Source organism: Eschrichtius robustus, chromosome 10 (genome assembly GCF_028021215.1).
Source record: "Eschrichtius robustus isolate mEscRob2 chromosome 10, mEscRob2.pri, whole genome shotgun sequence".
Lineage (NCBI taxonomy): Eukaryota > Metazoa > Chordata > Mammalia > Artiodactyla > Eschrichtiidae > Eschrichtius > Eschrichtius robustus.
Window position 1 is genome coordinate 4,371,976 of NC_090833.1, and position 24,053 is coordinate 4,396,028.

Below are 24,053 nucleotides of genomic sequence, written 5' to 3' on the forward strand. Positions count from 1 at the left end.
ATAATGACATGTATCAGTCCTTTAATATCAGAGTACTTTCACTGCCCTAAAAACCCTCTGTGCTCTGCCTGTTCACCCTTCCCCAGTCTCACCCCTGGCAATCACTCATCCTTTTACTGTCTCCATAGTTTGCCTTTTCCAGCATGTCACATAGTTGGAATCACACAGTATGTAGCCTTTCCAGATTGGCTTCTTTCACTTAGTAATGAGCACTTCAGGTTCTTCCATGTCTTTTCATGGCTTGATAGCTCATTTCTTTTTAGCACTAAATAATATTCCATTGTCTGGTTGTACCGTAGTTTGTTTATCCGTTCACCAACTGAAGGGCATCTTGGTTGCTTCCAAGTTTAGGCAGTTATGACTAAAGCTGCTGTAAACATCCATGTGCAGGTTTTTAACGTAAATATAAGTTTTCAGTTCATTTGGATAAATATTGAGGGCACTATTGCTGGATCCTACAGTAAGAATATGTTTAGTTTCATAAGAAACCACCGAACAGCCTTCCAAAGTGGTGGTACCATTTTGGGAATTCCCTGGCGGTCCAGTGGTTAGGACTCTGCACTTCCACTGCGGGGGGCACAGGTTCGATCCCTGGTCAGGGAACTAAGATCCCACAAGCCACGTGGCTCGGCAAAAAAAAAAAAAAAAAAAAAAGAAAACGAAAAAGTGATGGTGCCATTTTACATTCCCACCAGCAATAAATGAGATTTCCTACTGCTCCACATCCCTGGCAGCATTTGGTGCTGTCAGTGCTCCAGATTTTGGCCATTCTAATAGGTGTGTAACAGTATCTCATTGTTTTAATTTGCATTCCTTTGATGACATAAGATATGGAGCATTTTTTCATATACTAATTTACAGTCTGTATATCTGCTTTGGTGAGGTGTCTGTCTAGGTCTTTTGCACATCTTTTTCATCAGGTTGTCTGTTTTCTTACTGTTGAGTTTTTTTTTTTTCATTTTTTTATGAATTAATTTTATTTATTTTTGGCTGCATTGGGTCTTGGTTGCTGTGCGCAGGCTTCCTCTAGTTGCAGCGAGCAGGGGCTACTCTTCATGGCGGTGCGCGGGCTTCTCATTGCGGTGGCTTCTCTTGTTGCGGAGCACGGGCTCTAGGCACACGGGCTTCAGTAGTTGTGGCACGCGGGCTCAGTAGTTGTGGCTCACGGGCTTAGTTGCTCCATGGCATGTGGGATCTTCCTGGACCAGGGATCGAACCTGTGTCCCCTGCGTTGGCAGGCGGATTCTTAACCACTGCGCCACCAGGAAAGCCCTTCTCCTTCACTTTTAAAGGATAATTTTGCAGGATTCAGAATTCTAGGTTGGTGGGTTTTTTTCTCTCAACAGTCTAAATATTTCACTACTCTCTCCTTGCTTGCATGGTTTCTGAGGAGAAGTTAGATGTAATTCTTATCTTTCCTCCTCTATAGATAAGGTGTTTTTTTCCCACAGGCTTCTTTCATGAATTTTTTCTTTACCTTTGATATTTCATATTCCTGAAGTTTGAATATGATATGCCTAGGTGTAGTTTCTGGCATTTTTTCTGCTGGGTCTCGGAGCTTCCTGGATCTGTGGTTTGGTGTCTGATGTTAATTTTGGAAAACTCTGAGTCATTATTGCCTCAAATACTGCTTCTTTTCCTCTCTCTCTTCTTCTCGTATCCCCATTATGTGTATGCTGCATCTTTTGTCATTGTCTCACAGTCCTGGATATTCTGGGGTGTGTTTTTTTTCCCCATTTTTTTTTTCTCCTTGCTTTTCAGCTTTGGTAGCTTCTATTGCTATAGCCTCAAGCTCAGAGATTGTTTCCTCAGCAATGTCCGGTGTACTAATGAGCCCGTCAGAGGCATCCTTCATTTCTGTTACAGTGTTTTTGATCTCTAGCATTACCTTTTGATTCTTTCTACTTTACATCGCATTCATTACATTATCCATCTATTATTTCATGGCCTCCTTTTTTCCATTAAACTCTTAGTATATTAACTATAGTTTAAAAAAAAAAATCCTTGGTCTGATAATTCCAGTATTCCTGCCATATCTGACAGGTTTTAGTGCTGCTTTAGTCTGTTCAAACTGTGTTTTTTGCCTTTGAGTATGCCTTGTAATTTTTTGTTGCAAGGTGGACGTAATCTACTAAATAAAAGGAACAGCAGTAAATAGGCCTTTAGTGATATAGAAATGAGGTATGGGGGAAGGGAGATCATTCCATGGTCCTATGATAAGGTGTCACTCTTTTAGTGAGCCTTTGCCTCTGGACTAAGAACTTTACACCACGTGCTTCTTAGTTTCCCCCCACCTCCGTGGGTGAGACAGGATGGTTAGAATGGGCTGGAGCTGGTTTTCTTCCCTCAAGTAGGTTAGGCTCTGATAAAATCCCAGCAAGTTTGACTCTGGTAAAATAGCTTCTCATAGATCAGGCCTTGTTAAGAAGGTCAAGAATGCTCTGGTGTATTTCAGAATGGTTCCTTTTCCCCAGTCCCCACCAACCCCCCATCCCCGCTGGAAGCACACAGGGAATTTTCTCCAGTGTTCACTGTGAGGGCCTGTTAGAGCTCCTAGAGGTAAAACTCACCAAAGTGTGGGGTCCCTCTTATGACTGGGTCCCCCTAGAGTTTTTAAGATAGTTGTTCATGCTGAGCCTCCAACAGTTTGTCACATCCAGTTCAGGTTTTCCTCCTGGCATGGAGGTTTCTGCTTAAGAGTTTTCTGCTCTGGCAGGTTGTGATTGTCTGTATCCACCTTTTTGTCTCTTTTTACTTGTTAGGATGGAGTGGCAACTTCTAAGTTCCTTACATGCCAAGCTGGAAACCAGAAGTCCCAAATTAATTTTTAATGTTTGGGTCACACGGGAATTCTAGGTTCTGGATTTTATGGTTGCTTACTGTGGAAAATTTTGCTGTTTAACATTGGCTTTTCAGGTGTTTTTGCTTTCTTAATTTGCTTTTTTTGCTTTACGTAGGTGGCACAGGAATGGACCAGCTCTCCAAACAAAGAGAAATTCCATCAGTTGCATTTACGAAAATTTCCTGCTGATTATAAAAAATACTGGGAGTTTGTGGGTAAGTTCTTTGTTACGTAACTTGGGCTATATCATATAATAATTGGAGATTGCTATTTGAGGGAACATAATAATTGTTTGAATTTTCTGGGATATAGGTTTCCTAAGGTGAATTTGTAACCTCTTACTAAGAATATGTTTAAAGTCTTTAATTAATGAGGATAATTACTGGCACAGTTATAAATATGACATTCATGGTTTTAACCATTGTGCAATCAGAATACCACAGGCCAAAGTGTCCCTAGATGCTGGGCAAGGGAGAGAGAAGGTGAGTGAGGGAGTTTGACTGGCGGGGACGGAGGGGGTGTTGACATGATCGTGCGTACAGATTCTGAGTAAATCTCTCTGCCGTCTCTGCTCTCATTTCGTGAGTGGTCTGGAGCACGTGTCACAGTTATGTCTTAGTTATAAATAAACCAAGCATTTAGAACCCTTTAAGATAAAAAGTATAAATTCTCGGGCTTCCCTGGCGGCGCAGTGGTTGAGAATCTGCCTGCCAATGCAGGGGACACGGGTTCGAGCCCTGGTCTGGGAGGATCCCACATGCCGCGGAGCAACTGGGCCCGTGAGCCACAATTACTGAGCCTGCGCGTCTGGAGCCTGTGCTCCGCAACAAGAGAGGCCGCGATGGTGAGAGGCCCGCGCACCGCGATGAAGAGTGGCTCCCGCTTGCCGCAACTGGAGAAAGCCCTCGCACAGAAACGAAGACCCAACACAGCCATAAATAAATTAAAAAATTAAAAAAACAAACAAACAAACAAAAAAAACCAAAAAAAAAAATCCCTATCTAAGAGTAAAAGTTTAAAAGTTGAGAAGCAGCCCTATACCTCCTTGCCCCCTTCCCTTTAAAAAAAAAAAAAAATAGTATAAATTCTCCGTCTGCCTCCTTCCCCCTTGCAATCCATCCTACTCCGTAGATTCACTTAAGGAAAAAAGCATGTACATATATTTGGGGGGAAAGGTATTATATGTTCACTGTAGAATATTCAGATAATACTAGCCAATAGTAAAATAAACATCACTCACAGTTCCCATCATTCAGAGATAATCCTATGAACGTAGTAGTGTATATCTTACTGCTAGACTTCCTACTCATCTGAGTGAAGTGGGGGTGGGAGGGGGTGGGAGGGTGGGTAGGGTTATTTTACCTAAGTGACTTTTTTCATGTATTTATTCAGCAAATATTTACTGACTTTGTACTACCTGATAGTGTATGATTCTAGATGCTAGGTATGTAGCTGTGATGAAAACATAAAATTCCACCTTCATGAAGCTTACATTTGACTTATTTTCATTTAATCTATTATAAATGTCTTTTCAGAGATAAATAATAATAGCATGTTCAGCGTTTGTAGTTATTCCATTGTAAGCATATTCCATAGTTCTATTTAACCAGTAATTTCTAGTTAGACATGTACATTATTTATGGTTTTTTACGGTTACACTGAATAAATCCCTTTGCTAGATCAAGCAGTGTGTGCATTTTAAGACTTTTGATTCATATTGCCTCTGTCTACCAAAAAGAATACCATTTTCACTTCTAACATACGAATGTAAGAATGTATCTCTTCTCATTTGCTAGTTTAAACTTTTCCCCCAGTTTTATATGGAAAGTGTATCTCATTTGAGGTTGTAGTTTTTGTCCTCAAATCTTTATTGGTCTTTTGTATTCTTGGGGGGGGCGGTTAATTGTCTGTTCATGCCTTTTGTCCTTTTTTTTTTTTTCTATTAGGGAGGTTGTTTTCTTATTTGTGTGCATTGTTGTAATTTTTTTTCAATTTCCTTATTTGCTGTTCAGTTTCACATGCAGTTTTTGAGGCAGACAATTTTTATCTTCACATGTTCAAAAATACCGTATTTATTTCTTTACCGTTCAGTTGGTTTTAGAAATCAGATAAATACTTCCATATTTTCTTGTAGTAGTTTTATATTTCTTTTTAATATTTAAATCACTGATTTATCTGCCATTTATCTTGATGGTATGATAGAATCACATAGCATTTACTCTTGGGTCTGACTTCTTTCACGTAACATGTCTTCGTAATTCATCAATTTTGTGTGCATCTTTGGTATTTTTTTTCATTGCTGTGGTGGTATTTCAATGTGTGACTGTGTCACAATTTTACTGTTGATGGACATTTTTATTATTATTATTTTAAAGAAGTTTTTTTGGCAATGCCATGCGGCTTGTGGGATCTTAGTTCCCCGACCAGGGATTGAACCCGGGCCACAGCAGTGAAAGCGCCGAGTCCTAACCACTGGATCGCCAGGGAACTCCCGTTAATGGACATTTTTTTCAGCAGTTTAGGCCTGTGTGTCAGGGCTCCCCAAGCCCATCCCCACATTCAGTGATTCGCTAGGAGGACTCACAGGAATTATATTCATGCTCATGGCTGTGACTTAACTATGGCAAAAGGATACAAAGCAAAATTAGCAAAGGGAAAAAGCAAACCAGGAGCAAGTTTCCAAGAGTCCTTTCCCAGCGAAGTCACACAGGACGCACTTAATTTTCCCAGTAGTGAGGTGTGACAACCCACGTGACATATTATCTACCGGGGAAGCTTAGAGACTCAGTGCCTAAAACACCCTCTGCCTAGCCCAAATTCATGACTTTCACAAGTAAAGTGGGTGTTTGACATAAGCCGTAGAGGAAAAATTTGGCAAACAGGTAAGGTACAGTGAGCCATTCTCATCAGCAAATGATGAGAGCTGTCCGGAAATCCAAGTTCCCAGATTCCACGGGGGGCCAACCTTGTAAGCAGGCCTTTCTAAAGATAGCAGCCTCAGGCCTGCTTCTACACACAGCATTTTATGAATAATGCTGCTATGATCATTCATGTGTCTCTTTGTGTTATGCGAGGGCGTTTTTGTGGAGTCTGTCTCCTGAAGTGGGTCTCAAGAGTCTCAGGGTATTATGCGTGAGCTTAACGTGAGTAGATAACGCCAAGCCAGTCATGCAAAATGACACGCCCCCACCAGCGTATGGAAGTCACGTTGCTCCGTGTCTGTGCCAACACATTTGTGTTGATTGTGCTGTTCATTTTAGCCGTTGCAGTGTGTGTGTATTGAAGGCCATTTGTGGTTTTATTTTGTAATATCCTGGCTATCAGTGAGATTGAGCACCTTCTCATATATTTAGTAGATGCTTAAGTAACCTCTTTGGGGAAGCACCTATTAAAGACTCTTGTTCATTTTCTGTTAGTTGTCTTTTTCTTACTGATTTGTAGTGAGTTCTTTATATAATCTGGATATAAACCATTCTCCCACTTTGGCTTGCATTTTGACTCTCTTAGTGATGTCTTTAAAATTCTTATTTTATTCTTGTTTAGAATTTATTTTTTAACATAACAAATGCATCTATGTATTTTTTATGGTTAATGGTCTGTGCCTCATTTAAGAAGCCTTTCCCTGCTGCAGGTCATAAATATATTATCTTAACGTCTAGAACAGGTGTCAGCAAACCACAGCTTGCAGATCTACCCTGTATCCTGTTCTTATACTGCCCAAGAGTAAGGTTTTTACATTTTTTTTTAAGGTTTTGAAAAAAAGATGATGATGAATATGCAACAGACACCATATGTGGCCTGCAAAGAAAAATCTGGCTCTTTACAGAAAGTTTGCCAATCCCTTTTCTAGAGGCTTCACTGTTTTGCCAACCTGGAATGGATTTTGTACACGAGTAAGATGTACGGGCCATGTCTCATTTTTTTTCCCCTAACGGAGATGTAATTACCCCAGTAGTGTTTATTGAAAAGATTATCCTTTCTCCATGGTCTGCAGTGCCATATTTGTCATAAATCTAGTGTCCATTTAATACACTGACCTTTTTCTGGACTCCTTTCTTCTTTATTGGATCATTTGCCTACCTCTTTGCCCATATCACGTTGCTTAATTTTACTTAATTAAGCTTTATTATAAACTTTTAATGAGCAAGTCCGCTTACCTTGTTTTGCCTTAAGAGTACGTTGGCTATTCTTGTCCCTTTGCATTACTGTGTAAGTTTTAGAGAAAAAAAAAAAAATGTGGAAATTTGTTAAGAATTGACATCTTTCTAATACTGATTTGAATAAGATACATATCTTCAGTTATTTAGGTTTACTTTCAGTAATGTTTTACAGTTTTCTAGGGAGAGATTTTGCAGATCATCATTGATTAGATTTTTTTCTTTTGGTGTCATTTGTAATTATTTAAGTGACTATCTCTAAAAGATATGGACCTAAAAATTCATAGTAAAACATTATTTTGTTGCTAAAGTATTAACCATGATTTCTTAATATTAGATAGCTAGACAGTGTTCAAGTTTTCAGTTTCCTCATAAAGAACAATTTGTTTCAGTCTGTTTGAATTAAAATCCAAATTAGGTCCACTCATTGACATTGTTAATATGTCTTCTTCAATTATAATTGTCTCCTTCATGGATTTCCACCCCCCCCCCCCTTGTAATTTATTTGCTGAAGAGATTGTGTTGTTGACCCTGTAGAATTACTGTCTGTGTCTCGCTGATAGCATCCCCCTGGTGGTGTTTAGTATGTTTTTCAGTCCTGTGTATTTCTTGTAAATTGATAGTTGGATCTAGAGGCTTGATCAGATTCATTTCACCTAATATTTTTGGCAAAACTATTTCATAGCTGGGGTTGGTGTGTTCCTTTATCAGGAGGTGCTTGATCTCTGATTTCTCTTTTTGTACTATTTATAACTGTTGATCCTTTTTTTTTTTTTTTTACTTTTTAAAGTAATAACTAGAATTATGACTTACAACATTATACCAAAACATATAAGATTTTTAGAAATTTCATGTAATGTCTGAAACATTTATATTAACATATTTCCATACAAATAACCCAATGAAAGTTTAGTATTAGTTGTTTTGTTTGTTTGTTTGTTTTTATACTGCAGGTTCTTGTTAGTCATCAGTTTTATACACATCAGTGTATACATGTCAATCCCAATCGCCCAATTCAGCACACCACCATCCCCACCCCACTGCAGTTTTCCCCCCTTGGTGTCCATATGTCTGTTCTCTACATCTGTGTCTCAACTTCTGCCCTGCAAACTGGCTCATCTGTACCGTTTTTCTAGGTTCCACATACATGCGTTAATATACGATATTTGTTTTTCTCTTTCTGACTTACTTCACTCTGTATGACAGTCTCTAGATCTATCCACGTCTCAGCAAATGACTCAATTTCGTTCCTTTTTATGACTGAGTAATATTCCATTGTATATATGTACCACAACTTCTTTAACCATTCGTCTGTCGATGGGCATTTAGGTTGCTTCCATGACCTGGCTATTGTAAATAGTGCTGCAGTGAACATTGGGGTGCATGTGTCTTTTTGAATTATGGTTTTCTCAGGGTATACATGCCCAGTAGTGGGATTGTTGGATCATATGGTAAATCTATTTTTAGTTTTTTAAGGAACCTCCATACTGTTCTCCATAGTGGCTGTATCAATTTACATTCCCACCAACAGTGCAAGAGGGTTCCCTTTTCTCCACACCCTCTCCAGCATTTGTTGTTTGTAGATTTTCTGATGATGCCCATTCTAACTGGTGTGAGGTGATACCTCATTGTAGTTTTGGTTTGCATTTCTCTAATAATTAGTGATGTTGAGCATCTTTTCATGTGCTTCTTGGCCATCTGTATGTCTTCTTTGGAGAAACGTCTATTTAGGTCTTCTGCCCATTCTTGGATTGGGTTGTTTGTTTCTTTAATATTGAGCTGAATGAGCTGTTTATATATTTTGGAGATTAATCCTTTGTCCGTTGATTCGTTTGCAAATATTTTCTCCCATTCTGAGGGTTGTCTTTTCGTCTTGTTTATGGTTTCCTTTGCTGTGCAAAAGCTTTGAAGTTTCATTAGGTCCCATTTGTTTATTTTTGTTTTTATTTCCGTTACTGTAGGAGGTGGATCAAAAAAGATCTTGCTGCGATTGATGTCAAAGAGTGTTCTTCCTATGTTTTCCACTAAGAGTTTTATAGTGTCCGGTCTTACATTTAGGTCTCGAATCCATTTTGAGTTTATTTTTGTGTATGGTGTTAGGGAGTGTTCTAATTTCATTCTTTTCCATGTAGCTGTCCAGTTTTCCCAGCACCACTTATTGAAGAGACTGTCTTTTCTCCATTGTATATCTTTGCCTCCTTTGTCATAGATTAGTTGACCATAGGTGCGTGGGTTTATCTCTGGGCTTTCTATTCTGTTCCACTGATCTATGTTTCTGTTTTTGTGCCAGTACCATATTGTCTTGATTACTGTAGCTTTGTAGTATAGTCTGAAGTCAGGGAGTCTGATTCCTCCAGCTCCGTTTTTTTCCCTCAAGACTGCTCTGGCTATTCGGGGTCTTTTGTGTCTCCATAACAAATTTTAAGATGATTTGTTCTAGTTCTGTAAAAAATGCCATTGGTAATTTGATAGGGATTGCATTGAATCTGTAGATTGCTTTGGGTAGTATAGTCATTTTCACAATATTGATTCTTCCAGTCCAAGAACATGGTATCTCTCTCCACCTGTTGGTATCATCTTTAATTTCTTTCATCAGTGTCTTATAGTTTTCTGCATACAGGTCTTTTGTCTCCCTAGGTAGGTTTATTCCTAGATATTTTATTCTTTTTGTTGCAATGGTAAATGGGAGTGTTTCCATAATTTCTCTTTCAGATTTTTCATCATTGGTGTATAGGAATGCAGGAGATTTCTGTGCATTAATTTTGTATCCTGCAACTTTACCAAATTCATTGATTAGCTCTAGTAGTTTCCTGGTGGCATCTTTAGGATTCTCTATGTATAGTATCATGTCATCCGCAAACAGTGACAGTTTTACTTCTTCTTTTCCAATTTGTATTCCTTTTATTTCTTTTTCTTCTCTGATTGCCGTGGCTAGGACTTCCAAAACTATGTTGAATAATAGTGGTGAGAGTGGACATCCTTGTCTCGTTCCTGATCTTAGAGGAAATGCTTCCAGTTTTTCACCATTGAGAATGATGTTTGCTGTGGGTTTGTCGTATATGGCCTTTATTATGTTGAGGAAAGTTCCCTCTATGCCCACTTTCTGGAGAGTTTTTATCATAAATGGGTGTTGAATTTTGTCAAAAGCTTTTTTTTCTGCATCTGTTGAGATGATCATATGGTTTTTATTCTTCAGTTTGTTAATATGGTGTATCACATTGATTGATTTGCGTATGTTGAAGAATCCTTGCATCCCTGGGATAAATCCCACTTGATCGTGGTGTATGATCCTTTTAATGTGTTGTTGGATTCTGTTTGCCAGTATTTTGTTGAGGATTTTTGCGTCTATATTCATCAGTGATATTGGTCTGTAATTTTCTTTTTTTGTAGTATCTTTGTCTGGTTTTGGTATCAGGGTGATGGTGGCCTCATAGAATGCGTTTGGCAGTGTTCCTTCCTCTGCGATTTCTTGGAAGAGTTTGAGAAGGATGGGTGTTAGCTCTTCTCTAAATGTTTGATAGAATTCACCTGTGAAGCCATCTGGTCCTGGACTTTTGTTTGTTGGAAGATTTTTAATCACAGTTTCAATTTCATTGCTTGTGATTGGTCTGTTCATATTTTCTGTTTCTTCCTGGTTCAGTCTTGGAAGGTTATACCTTTCTAAGAATTTGTCCATTTCTTCCAGGTTGTCCATTTTATTGGCATAGAGTTGCTTGTAGTAGTCTCTTAGGATGTTTTGTATTTCTGCGGTGTCTGTTGTAACTTCTCCTTTTTCATTTCTGATTTTATTGATATGAGTCCTCTCCCTCTTTTTCTTGATGAGTCTGGCTAATGGCTTATCAATTTTGTTTATCTTCTCAAAGAACCAGCTTTTAGTTTTATTGATCTTTGCTATTGTTTTCTTTGTTTCTGTTTCATTTATTTCTGCTCTGATCTTTATGATTTCTTTCCCTCTGCTAACTTTGGGTTTTGTTTTGTTCTTCTTTCTCTAGTTCCTTTAGGTGTAAGGTTAGATTGTTTACTTGAGATTTTTCTTGTTTCTTTAGGTAGGCTTGTATAGCTACAAAGTTCCCTCTTAGAACGGTTTTCGCTGCATCCCATAGGTTTTGGATCGTCGCGTGTTCATTGTCATTTGTCTCTAGGTATTTTTTGATGTCCTCTTTGATTTCTTCAGTGATCTCTTGGTTATTTAGTAACGTATTGTTTAGCCTCCATGTGTTTGTGTTTTTTACGTTTTTTTTCCCTTTAATTGATTTCTAATCTCATAGCGTTGTGGTCAGAAAAGATGCTTGATATGATTTCGAGTTTCTTAAATTTACTGAGGCTTGATTTGTGAGCCAAGATGTGATCTATCCTGGAGAATGTTCCGTGCGCACTTGAGAAGAACGTGTAATCTGCTGTTTTTGGATGGAATGTCCTATAAATATCAATTAAATCTATCTGGTCTATTGTGTCATTTAAAGCTTCTGTTTCCTTATTTATTTTCATTTTGGATGATCTGTCCATTGGTGTAAGTGAGGTGTTCAAGTCCCCCACTATGATTGTGTTACTGTCGATTTCCTCTTTTATAGCTGTTAGCAGTTGCCTTATGTATCGAGGTGCTCCGATGTTGGGTGCATATATATTTATAATTGTTATATCTTCTTCTTGGATTGATCCCTTGATCATTATGTAGTGTCCTTCCTTGACTCTTGTAACAGTCTTTATTTTAAAGTCTATTTTATCTGATATGAGTATAGCTACTCCAGCTTTCTTTTGATTTCCCTTTGCATGGAATATCTTTTTCCATCCCCTCACTTTCAGTCTGTATGTGTCCCTAGGTCCGAAGTGGGTCTCTTGTAGACAGCATATATATGGGTCTTGTCTTTGTATCCATTCAGCAAACCTGTGTCTTTTGGTTGGGGCATTGAATCCATTCACGTTTAAGGTAATTATCGATATGTATGTTCCTATGACCATTTTCTTAATTGTTTTGGGTTTGTTTTTTTGTAGGTCCTTTTCTTCTCTTGTGTTTCCCACTTAGAGAAGTTCCCTTTAGCGTTTGTTGTAGAGCTGGTTTGGTGGTGCTGAGTTCTCGTAGCTTTTGCTTGTCTGTAAAGCTTTTGATTTCTCCATCAATCTGAATGAGCTCCTTGCCGGGTAGAGTAATCTTGGTTGTAGGTTCTTCCCTTTCATCACTTTAAGTATATCATGCCACTCCCTTCTGGCTTGCGGAGTTTCTGCTGAGAAATCAGCTGTTAACCTTATGGGAGTTCCCTTGTATGTTATTTGTCATTTCTTCCTTGCTGCTTTCAATAATCTTTCTTTGTCTTTAATTCTTGCCAATTTGATTACTATGTGTCTCGGCGTCTTTCTCCTTGGGTTTATCCTGCCTGGGACTCTCTGCGCTTCCTGGACTTGGGTGGCTGTTTCCTTTCCCGTGTTAGGGAAGTTTTCGACTATAATCTCTTCAGATATTTTCTCTGGCCCTTTCTCTCTCTCTTCTCCTTCTGGGACCCCTATAATGCGAATGTTGTTGCGTTCAATGTTGTCCCAGAGGTCTCTTAGGCTGTCTTCATTTCTTTTCGTTCTCTTTTCTTTAGTCTGTTCCGCGGCAGTGAATTCCACCATTCTGTCTTCCAGGTCACTTATCCGTTCGTCTGCCTCAGTTATTGTGCTACTGATTCCTTCTAGTGTGGTTTTCATTTCAGTTATTGTATTGGTCATCTCTGTTTGTTTGTTCTTTAATTCTTCTAGGTCTTTGTTAATCATTTCTGGCATCCTCTCGATCTTTGCCTCCATTCTTATTCCGAGGTCCTGGATCGTCTTCAGTATCATCATTCTGAGTTCTTTTTCTGGGAGGTTGCCTGTGTCCACTTCATTGAGTTGTTTTTCTGGGTTTTTATCTTGTTCCTTCATCTGGTACGTAGCCCTCTGCCTTTTCGTCTTGTCTGTCTTTCTGTGAGTGTGGTCTTTGGTCCACAGGCTGCAGGATTGTAGTTCTTCCTGCGTCTGCTGTCTGCCCTCTGGTGGTTGAGGCTATCTACGAGGCTTGATGGGAGGCTCTGGTGGTGGGTAGGGCCGGCTGTTGCTCTATAACCGTTGATCCTTCATGCCTAGATTAAGTATTTCACTAACGGATACCAAATGGAGATATTTTTATTTGATCATTTCTCCATTTATTAGCTATTGCAGTTCTATAAAGAGAAAGTGCTCCAGATTATTTGCTTCTTCAGTAGTAAAACTTTATAGCGAATAAGTTCTGATACGTGACTCCTGCCCAGGTTTCAAAATAGTGACGTAATTCTCTGCAAGTGCTGGGTTGACCAATGAACTTTTAAAACAATTTTCTCGTTATAAACACATGGACTTAAATACACTTCTGTTTCAAGTCTTTGTAATTGGCTTCTTCAAGTTGGCTCCTAAGCCCGTTAGACAGGACCCTACTAGTCTTTGAGAGCTTCCTTTGCTACCTGATATAATCGATATACCATCTATATTTTTCATCCTGTATGTGAGCTTGTGATTTTCTAAGTAGCCTTAGTATCTTTGGGTAGAAAAAGTTAATTCAGGATCAGTATTGGCATGTTATATGCTGTTAACAAGTAATACATGTAAACATAAGGGTACAGAAAGGTTGGAAGAGAAAGATCGGAGAAAGCTACTCACGCAAACCCAACGAGAAGAAACTTGTTTTGCTCCGTTAATACCCGACTACGTAGACTTTACGGCAGAAAAGCATTATTTGAGATTAAAAGAGAGTATTTCACAGTGATAGCAAGTTCAGTTAACAGAAGATAGGACCATTTTGAATACCTAATAAAATATATAAAGAAAAAACTGATAGAACTAGAGTATACTCTTTACATACATGTGAGACCTTCGAACCATTCATTTTTTTCCTTTCTTTTAGTTTGGAAATTATACCTCAGTTCTCACCTCTTTTGCCACTTAGTAGTTCAGGTGAAAACTCGCAGCGTGCACGATTGATTTAAAAGTTTACAGTTTTAATCGATACTTTAAGTGTCTCCATAGATAAGGCAAAATCTTAAAAACTTTAACCCTGCTTGTCTGTTCCACTTTGTATTTTATTACTGTTATGTATTTTAACTCTGTATTTTAAACTGTGTAAGACATGCAGTTGGTCCTTTGTATTTGCGGGACATGCATCATCGGATTCAACCGTGGATTGCAAATATTCAGGGAGAAATACTCCAGAGAAACATATTTGCTATGCACCAGCGCCTATTTACATGCCGCTCATGTTGGATTTACAATTATGTACATAGCGTTTGCACCGTATTAGGTATTATAAGTAATCTAGAGATGATTTAAGGTGTACTGGAGGATGTGCGTGGGTTATATGCAAATACTACGCCATTTTACGTAAGGGACTTGAGCATCCGAGGATTTTGGTGTCTGCGGGGGTCCTGGAACCAATTCAAGGACTGTACGACCGTACTCTGTCTAGTGCCTTGTGCAGCCCTTTTTTGTTTGTTTGTTTGTTGAGTCTACTAGTTCATGTATTCTCTCCTGGTGCTTTGCTTATCTCTAATATGTTGGTCATTGTCTTTGGAAAGTTACTTAAAAAATAATCAGAGGCCCAGGGTGATAGGATGTCTTCTTCCAGAGAGGATTTTTCTTTGCTTCTGCCAGGATTCTGGGAGTACTAGCAATGTGGGATCATCTTAATCTGGTTTAAAGGATTGAGCTTTCCTGAAGTACTCGGGTGAATTGAAGCTGCCTTCATTCTTGGGTGTAGTCCTTCATGGTCCCAACCTGAAGCTGGAGGGCTACCAGGACGCCTACTCTATCTATGCAGGCCCGGGAGTCCAGTGTTTGTCTCTTTTTTTGTACAAGGCTATCCCAGGTACTGCTCAGATTCCTGGCTGCCACTCCCTGAAGAGTTCAGATGTTTCTAGGGAAAATACTGGGCTGACCCCTACGGATTTCCACATTGTTCTGGATCTCAACAGAATAATTCTTCATTGTTGTATTTGCTCTCTGATGCCTTCAAATAGACATTTCTTACATGATGCATTTTAAAAATTCTTTTTTGACTTAGTAGTTCAGTCTGCTTAATCCTAGTACTTCGTGCTTTGGTTCAGGACGTTGTTGCTGGATTCGGCAGTTGGTACTGAACTTTTTAACTTCGGAGCTTGCTCTGTTTTCCCAGCCCCATTTATTTTACTACTGTCCTTTTCACCTTGTCTGAAATGCCACTAGTAGGCTCAAAATTCTTATGTGTACATGGATCTGTTTCCAGATTTTCTCCTGGGATTTTGAAAGTAGGGGGCACAAAAGTGAAAATTTCTTGATTAAAAACTAAGATAAACTTCAAGTAGCTTAATTAGCTATTACTTTTCTTAATTAGCTACTTTTGTTTTTTTTTAATTAGCTACTTTTGTTTTTATGACTTCATCTATTTTGGCTTTGTAGCAGTTTTTAAGAAGACTTTTATAATACTGTGTGATCAATATTTGACAATGCTGACTAGCTTAGACTATCATTTTGAAGTATGTACAAAGTCCACTGGTGCTGTATACTTGCTTGAACTTAGTACAAGGGTTTAATATCCTTTAATCTCATGTAAAACAATTCTGTTAGAATAACTGCTGACTTCTTATTGTTTTATAGTTTATCTTGAGGAATGTGAACTAGCTAAACAGCTTCATCCAAAGGAAAATGATTTGGTGTTTTTGGTTCCTGAAAGACTAAATGGAGAGAAGAAGGATATAGAGAGACGTCGCATGCAAGATCCCCATGAATATTATTGTGGTTATGTTCATAAATTCCGCCGCACTTCAGTCAGTAAGTACCTAACGAGACATTGAAGAGAAATCTGTCAGCAGCTCATCGTTTAATTTCTCTCTAAATTAGGCTTTACTAGCCATGTATTTGCTATACATTTACCAGCCCTATATTTGCTGTACGTTTACCAGGTGTATGTTTGCTCTATGTTTACCAGACTGTATTTGCTAGGTTGATTACTTACCATTCAGAGTCCTCTTTTAGTTTTTCTAGACTCAGCTGGAAAAGGCCCAGCATTTATTGCTTTAGACTTAGGATTTAAAAGCTTTCTTTTGTAATGTCTTCTCCTTCTAGTAAATTCCTTCATCTGTCAGTGTGTTTGTTATAAAACAGACAATTTGCAAACCATCTGTTTGTTAAATCACATTCCAGCCTTGGTTTTGTGGCTAATTATTGATGAGCAGACCAAACACGTAACTAACTGTAAGGCAACTAGAGGGGTTTAGTGTTTCATCACTCCCATCCATGGTGTTGTAGGGACTTCTCTCCCTAAGGTAGCGTAACAAAAATAATGTTAGCTTGAATTTAAGGACTACTGACCATGTGCCAGCCAGTGTGCCCTGTCCTTCCTGCGCGCGTTTATCGTCTTTCCCCAGAGCCCTGCAGAGCAGAATGGTCTGTTCCCTGCTCATTGGGAAGTCAGAGCTCAGGGACGTTAAGTAACTTATCCAAAGACATCCTTAGTATTCAACCCTAGGTCCAGAATTGAAACCTAATTTTGTTTGACTACGAAGTCCACACGCTTGATACATGCCAAGCTGCCTTTTTGACATTGCTGCTCTCTTAGTCTCTGTTATGTGAAGAGAATATGTGATCATTATTCCTTCACCTTTTTGCATCATACCTTAAAAATAGCAACAAAGCTCTTAGAGTTCAACATTGTGCCGCATCATAACTGGTGTGCCATGTTTACTATTGTGTGATCAGAGCTCAGTTCTTTGTGCAAGATGCGTTTAGCAACAGGGATGTATAGCTTCAATCTGCGCTCTCAACTCTTACAAGTGGTTACATTTGCCGAAGTTCTGTTTCTAAGATTTCGAAACGGTTTCCGTCTCCTTCCCTGAACTCCTCATGCATCCAACTATCTGACATCTCCATTTGGAGATTATTAGACATTTCAAACCTACTCCAAAAAGAAACACTTGATTTACTGCCTGACATCTGCTGTTGCTTCGGTTTTTCCCATCTCAGCACGTGGGACCTCCATCCCGTTCTTCCAGTTGCTCAGCCCAAAACCTCAGAGTCATCCTTGAGTCCTGCTTTCCCTCACACGCTCCATCTAATGCATCAGGAAATCCTATTGGATCTTCCTTTGCCATATATCCTACATCCAAGCGCCACCTCTCCTGCTACCTCCTGGCCCACACGACCATTCACTTTTACCTAGATTTTAGCCTCTTAAGTTGTCTTTTTGTGCTTTTTCCATTGCAGTTTATTCTTCATTCGCAATAAGTGATTCTCTTAGTGTGTGAGTTAGTGCATGTCACTTACCTGCACGGAGCTGTCCTGTGCTCTTGACCTGACTCAGAGTCATGTTCAGAGTGATTAACTGCAGAGCCCTATGAAGTGTAGCCACATTTACTGTCTTGGTCTTCTAGCTCGCTTCTCCCTGCTTTTCCTTCTAGCCATTCTGGCCTTCTCCCTGTTCTGAAAATAATCCAGGCACCTCGCTGCCTCATTGTCTTTGCAGTTGCTGATTGCCTGTAACCCACTTTCCCCGGTTACGGGCATGGCTCACTCACTTAATGTCATGTCTCTGCTCAAATATCGTCTTATCAGGAAGACCTCCCCTGACTCTCCTGTCTACAATAACACTCCCTCACAACCCTCATCGCTTCCTCATCCCCCTTCTCGGCTTTCTTCCTAGCACTTAACCATCACCTGACATGTTTATTTGCTTATCTGCCCCCTTCTTCTAAAAAATAAGCCTCCAGAGGACAGGAATGTTGCCTGGTTCTTAGGAGGCATTCAGTAGATACTTAGAAAATTATTTAAATGATGTATAAAAAACATGTTACAAAACACCTCGTTCTGAATAACCTTTTTAACTGGACACTGTGGTTCACTGGTAACTGAAATTGCTTTTCCTCCTTCTTGATAATAGTGCGTAATGGGAAATCAGAGTGTTCCCTTTTCATCCAGACGCAACAGAATTTACCAGTCAATTTAAATGAATTCGTGAAATGTCTTGTAATCAGCTCTCTGGTGACTACACAAAGGAAGTTGAAAGCCATGTCTTTGCTGAGTGGTCGGAGCCAACTGGCCAGAGCCGTTCTGAATCCAAACCCCATGGACTTCTGTACAAAAGATTTACTAACTACAGCATCTGAGAGAATTGTGAGTGATAGTCATTTGATAACAGGGAAAGTCAGAACATTCCATGTCAAGATGTTAAAGCGTCATGTTATTTTTATCTGTCACACGTTCCCTTTTGTCTACAACAAAGACATAGTCACCGTGTGTGCCCAGTGACATTTTTAGTGCTTAGTTTTCTTTAATATTGCAAAGTAGTTCTTTGTGTTAGGTTAGTCAGCTTACCTCAGGAAAAAAGGTAGAGTGCAAAAAGGAATTGAAAATATGCTTGAAGAGCAACATTAAAATGTGAGGTGAACATCCTACTTAACTGTTTGTTAGGTGATTAAATGCAAGAGTAAGAGTAGGTTTAATGGAATGAATTTTGCATTTGAATGATCAGTGGAGCATTGACTGGTATTGTTGCCAGTGTGACGATGAAGTTGTGATTTTGTGTGAACACATATTTCTCATTGTTGTAAGAGTTGTGTGTAAGTTCCAGGAAATTAACACAGAGACAGGCGGAAGGAAAGGAATGTTATTTGAACCCCTGTCTTGTGTTAGGGCTTTCATATGCATTTTCTCAGTCAGTTCTCACCCTCTAAGGAATCCCAGATTTAATGATTGGCAACGGTTGAAGCCCAGAGAGGTTAGGAGTTTAGAGACCTAGCTTTTGAGTGAAACTGAGGTGTAGACTCAGATCTGACCCAAAATCCATGCTTTTTCGACTGTATCACTTGTGTTAGGAAAGGAAGTCTTGGAATGTTTTTACTGTCTAAAGAGAGAATTGACTAAAATGGGAAGAACCACAGAATAAAAAGAAGAAAAGTGCAAAACAATTTATTGTGATCATCTTTATATAAGAATCACAAATAAAAAATATAGCTGTTGTAGATGGACTGAGGCCTGTAGACACTCATCAGTAGCTCTTTCCAGTAGTGAGAGTGGTTCTTAGATTAAGGGTCATTTTGGGGTCTTGCCTGATCATCACCAAAGCTTCTGTCTGACAAAGGTCAGCAGCAATTCAAACAGATGTTTTCCACTCTCTCGCTCTCCTGTGCCATCACAGGAACAACCACTCGTTCTCACTAATGTCTTTTGTGTAGATTGCCTACCTAAAAGATTTCAATGAAGACCAAAAGAAAGCGATAGAAACTGCATATGCCATGGTGAAACACTCCCCAGCAGTTGCCAAGATCTGTCTGATTCATGGACCACCCGGGACAGGAAAATCAAAAACCATTGTGGGCCTCCTGTACCGCCTACTGACAGAGGTAGAGTGTGCACGAGGGCATCTGTGCCCTTAACTGAGTATGTTGTTTTACTTTAACTAACGTGTAAATAAGTACTAAAGTGCGTTTTTTCCCTTCACTTTTGTGTATCTTTTTGATACTGTGTGGAACTATATCAGATTAAACCGGTAGCAGAGGTAGAGAAGGTTATAAGAAATAAAGGGAACAGAAAATGTTATCTTGTGTGAAACTAATGCTAAGGGCTAGAATGGTGGTCTTCAGGCTTTATTATAGGTCACAGCTAATCCCAGGAGACCATCTTGAATGTATTCCTGGGCTACATTTTGAATTGAATATTGAATAAAATAAGTGGATAGTAAGGTAAGGCTCAGAGAAGTTACTATAAAATTTTATGCCAGAGCAATTTTTTTTTGGGGGGGCGGGGGGGGGCACGCCATGCGGCACGCGGGATCTTAGTTCCCCGACCAGGGATGGAACCTGGGCCCTTGGCAGTGAGAGCACCGAGTCCTAACCACTCGTTTGCCAGGGAATTCCCTGCCAGAGTAATTTTTTAACATCAATATAAGATGTAGGTGCTTTTACTTACTTTTAACGATTTATTAGGGGAACTTTCAAATATATGTGGCAGTAGAGAAGAACTGTATAACACTGCATAATAGAGCTCATCAGTATTTTTTGTTTGTTTGTTTGTTTGGTGCAAATTGTCGAACCAGAGGAGGGGGCATTCAGATGAGAACTCCAATGCCAAAATCAAACAAAACCGTGTCCTTGTGTGTGCACCTTCCAATGCAGCTGTTGATGAACTTATGAAAAAAATTATCCTTGAATTCAAAGAGAAGTGTAAAGACAAGAAGAATCCTTTGGGTATGATACTTATGTGGGCTTTTAATCTGTTTTTGTTTTCAGTGTTTAGTGTGGGTAACTTTGAACGACAAAGAGCAAGCCAGTTCTGGTAATTTTTTCTACTTGAGGCTGTGGCCCATGTGTACTTACTGGTTCGTTTAGTGAATATTTTGGAGCGTTTATTCTGTGCCAGGCCCTGTGCTATGTACTGAGGTTTCAACCGTGAAACCCTCAAAGAGACAGGAAGTGGATGGATCAGTGGGCAATTACACTGTAAAGGTAGAAGCTCTACAATAGGAGTAAAATGTGGGTAGTTTGAAACACCTTAGAGCAGCCCTTGATTCAGCTGTGTAAGGGTTAGGGAAGACTTTTAGAGGAGATGATATCTAAGATGAAACTTGGAAGAGCAATGAGGAAGTGAAGTGGGGAGAGGACTCTCGTGGAACTTACTGTAAAGAAAAAGGACCAAAAGCCAGAGAACCTTGGATGGTTCCGTATAGCTAGAATATAATGAGCTCCACCAAGGCAAGGGCTGTTAAAAATGTGTTCACTGTAGTAACCCCAGTGCCTGGAACAGTGCCTGGCACTCAGTTGGGACTTAGTAGATGTTTAGTGACGCAAAAGTTGGCGCAGTCATCACTTATGGTTACCGAGTGCTCACTATGTGTCAGTACTCTCAGAGTAGTCCTCTGAGCCACGCAATAAATAACCTGACTATCTACATTTTATAGGCGGAGAAGCTGAAGAGTTGAGATGTAAAGTATACCACAGGGATAAGTCTTTTCAGTACAGTTGACAGACTGAAGAGCATTGCCACCGAGGATTCGGGATGCTTGAGCGAATGTGTAAAGTCATTTCTGTGCACTTAACCTTATTAACACCTACTCTCACACCAGCCATCCTGAGTGGCGTGGTTATGGCTCTGGGTCGGGCTGCTCTTCTAAGCACATGTATCTTGTCTTCCCTAACCAAATTTTATTTTCCTTGAGGTTACCTGGCAGTGACTTAAATCAGTTAAGATTAAATTGGGCTGCAAATAATAGACACTCCAAATACAGTGGCTTAACTATGATAGAAGTTTATTTCCTTCTTACTCAGAAGCCCAGAGATGGGCAGTTGAGGGATGATACTGGCGCGATGACTCTGCTTCCGAGTCTTCAGAGACCTAGGGTCTTTCTACCTTGTTGCTCCACTGCGTGTGACCCCCCCCCCACTCCTTAGTGCACCTCATGGTCAGAAATGGCTGCTCCAGCACCAGTAGTCACATCTAGCAAGTGCAAGGAAGAGGGGACAGATGTACTAGCCGTGCTTTAAGGAAAGTTCTGAGACGCTGCCAGTAGCACCTCTGCTTATTTCCTTTTGGCCGGAACTTAGTCCCGTAGCCACACCAGCTGCAAGAGCAGCTGGGATGTGTCGTCTTTATTCGGAGGGATCACACACGTTTTTCCTTTCATTGCATATGTATTAGCTACATGTAGAATTCATTTGCTTTTAAAACTTAAAATGCATTGTCAACTGCAACTTTTCTACTCACCATTATGTTTGTGAGAACTATGACTTTATGTATTGCTGTATGTGGATACGGTCATTCACGTTAACTGCTATAGGGTAGTTCATCGTGTGAGTGCACAGTTTATTCGTTATCCATTGATAGAAATGTAAGTTCTTTCCCATTTTTTTTTTGTTATTTCAAACTTTATTCCTGTACTTGTGCCTGTTTCTCCAGTGCAGGATGAAAACGTTTACTGCAGTGACTGAGTTGTATCGTGTTGTACTGTACGGCAGCTGAAGGGAGCGCGCTGGAGTACTGTGTCCTTACTCACGTCTCCTGAGTGTTCGTACAGCCTGCTAGGGCAGTGCTTTCACACTGTGGCTTGTGAGCAGTGAGCAGTTAGTGGATTGTGAAATCAGTTTAGGGAGATCAGAACCAGCATACTTAAACAAGATAAGATAGAACAGAAGAGAACAGAAAAGATTAGAGTGTAGGTAGTGAGGGGTAAGTATTGTTTTGTGAAACTTGTTTTATTGGTGAGGTGTGAGTGTACTGGCTTTCAACGTGAAGTGTACCTCAGACTATAGATCACGGTCAAAAGAGTTTATAAAAACACTGGTCTAGTGTATATAGACCTAGAAATGAAAATGCTGGGTTGAAGGATTTGTGCAGCTTCTAGATAGTGCCCGGTTCTGCTCCAAAGTGTTTGTATCAAATTATACAACCGAGAACAGTTCCCGCGCGGTTTTTCACTTTCCTTTCCCTGAGGGGAGGGTAATAAGCACTTTTTCAGGTGTGGGTTGGCAACACGAGAAGGCTGGGACGAAGGTGGCACAAGTGTCGTGTCTAGGTTGGATTTTTAATATTTTTTGTTAGAGAGAAAATGACATCTCTTGTCAGTAAAGACAGCTTTTTTCTTCTTTTTCAGTACTTTCACTTTTGCTTCTTTTCACTATGTCCAGTGGTCCTGGGTGTCCTTTAAGGAAATACCTTGGACATCTCACCATTAAGTGTGATGTTTGTTTCTGGGGTTTGGTATATACCCTTTATCAGGTTAAAAAAGTCCCCTTCTAATTAGAGTTTTTTTAATGAATGGGTGTTGAATTTTATTGCATGCAGTTTTTTTCATTCATCTCCCCCCCCCCCCCACCCCACCCCTGCATGGCAGTGGAAGCACAGAGTCCTAACCAGGGAATTCCCGCTTTTCTTTTCTTTCTTTCTTTCTTTTTTTTCTTTTTGGCCGTACCCCGAGGCTTAAGGGATCTTAGTTCCCCAACCAGGGTTTGAACCCAGGCCCATGGCAGTGAAAGTGCCGAGTCCTAACCACTGGACTGCCAGGGAATTCCCTACAATGCTTTTCTAATGTGAAAATATCTTTGATTCCTAGAATAAGGTCCACTTGGTTGTGTACTATTATTTTTTCACACATTGCTGGATTGCTATTGATTTTTTTAAATGAGGCCAGCCTGTAATTTTTCTTTGTCATATCTTTGGTTTTAGTATTGAAGTTATACAGACTTTAAAAATGAAGTTATTCAGACATTTATTTGGAATGTTTCGTATAAGACAGAATTACCTGTTACTTGAAGGTTAATTTGTTTTTAGTGTTGTTTTTTGGGGCGGACTTCTTGTTTGTTTGTTTTTTTGTCTGTTTTTTGACAGATGGATAAGTTTCTGTCTGCTGAATGTCTTTAATTGTTGGTTTATTCAAGTTTTCTACATTTGAGTGAGTTTTGCTAATTCATATTATTCAAGAAAAATTTCCACTTCACCTTAGGTTTTCAAATATATTGGTATAACATTGTTCACTATATTCTCATTTTTAAAATCTCAACTGTATTTTGGTTGGGTCACCTTTGTCATTCTCTGTATTATGTATTTAGACTCTAAGTCTACATGTGGCGTGGGCCTATGGTTGGAAAGTCCTAGAAGAGAGTTTATTTTTTTCCCAGCTAAGCCCAGGCCAAGATAGATTCACGTCTTTTTCATCCCTCCACTTCTTCCATGCCCTCTTGCTTTCTAGTGGGCTTTAAAATCCAAGCCCCCATTATAAAATTTCTGTATGTTGATTGGAATGGTAGTTTTGCTGATGTAGATATTTGTCAAACTCTATAGAACTAAGGATTTTTAAATCTCTGCGTTTTATTGTATGTAAATTAAAAAACAAACACCTAAGCACCTAGAGAGTGACCAGCCCTCACCCTGTTCCTTCCAGGGAAGCCACAGCAGCTCAGGGGCTTTCACCTCTGGTTTTACCTTTCTCTTTGTTTTTGGCCCCTAGGAATTTCTCTTACATCCTTCTGAGCTCACCCTGCGATTTGAAGGATGTCTGTTTTAATTTCTGGAGCATTTTTAGGTGCTTATAGTGGGTATAAATCTCATCC

The 24,053-nt window shown here is 39.6% G+C and overlaps 1 protein-coding gene across 2 annotated transcripts in view; it reads left to right on the plus strand.

The window, feature by feature from the left end:
- SETX (senataxin) overlaps positions 1–24,053 on the plus strand; it is an 81,073-nt gene that overhangs the window by 35,974 nt on the left and 21,046 nt on the right. For both annotated transcript variants that reach the window (XM_068552980.1, XM_068552981.1), the window contains exons 11-15: positions 2,958–3,057; positions 15,616–15,789; positions 17,894–18,126; positions 19,188–19,355; positions 20,048–20,198. In XM_068552980.1, the coding sequence (XP_068409081.1) occupies positions 2,958–3,057; positions 15,616–15,789; positions 17,894–18,126; positions 19,188–19,355; positions 20,048–20,198 (826 nt within the window). The remainder of the gene's footprint in view (positions 1–2,957; positions 3,058–15,615; positions 15,790–17,893; positions 18,127–19,187; positions 19,356–20,047; positions 20,199–24,053) is intronic.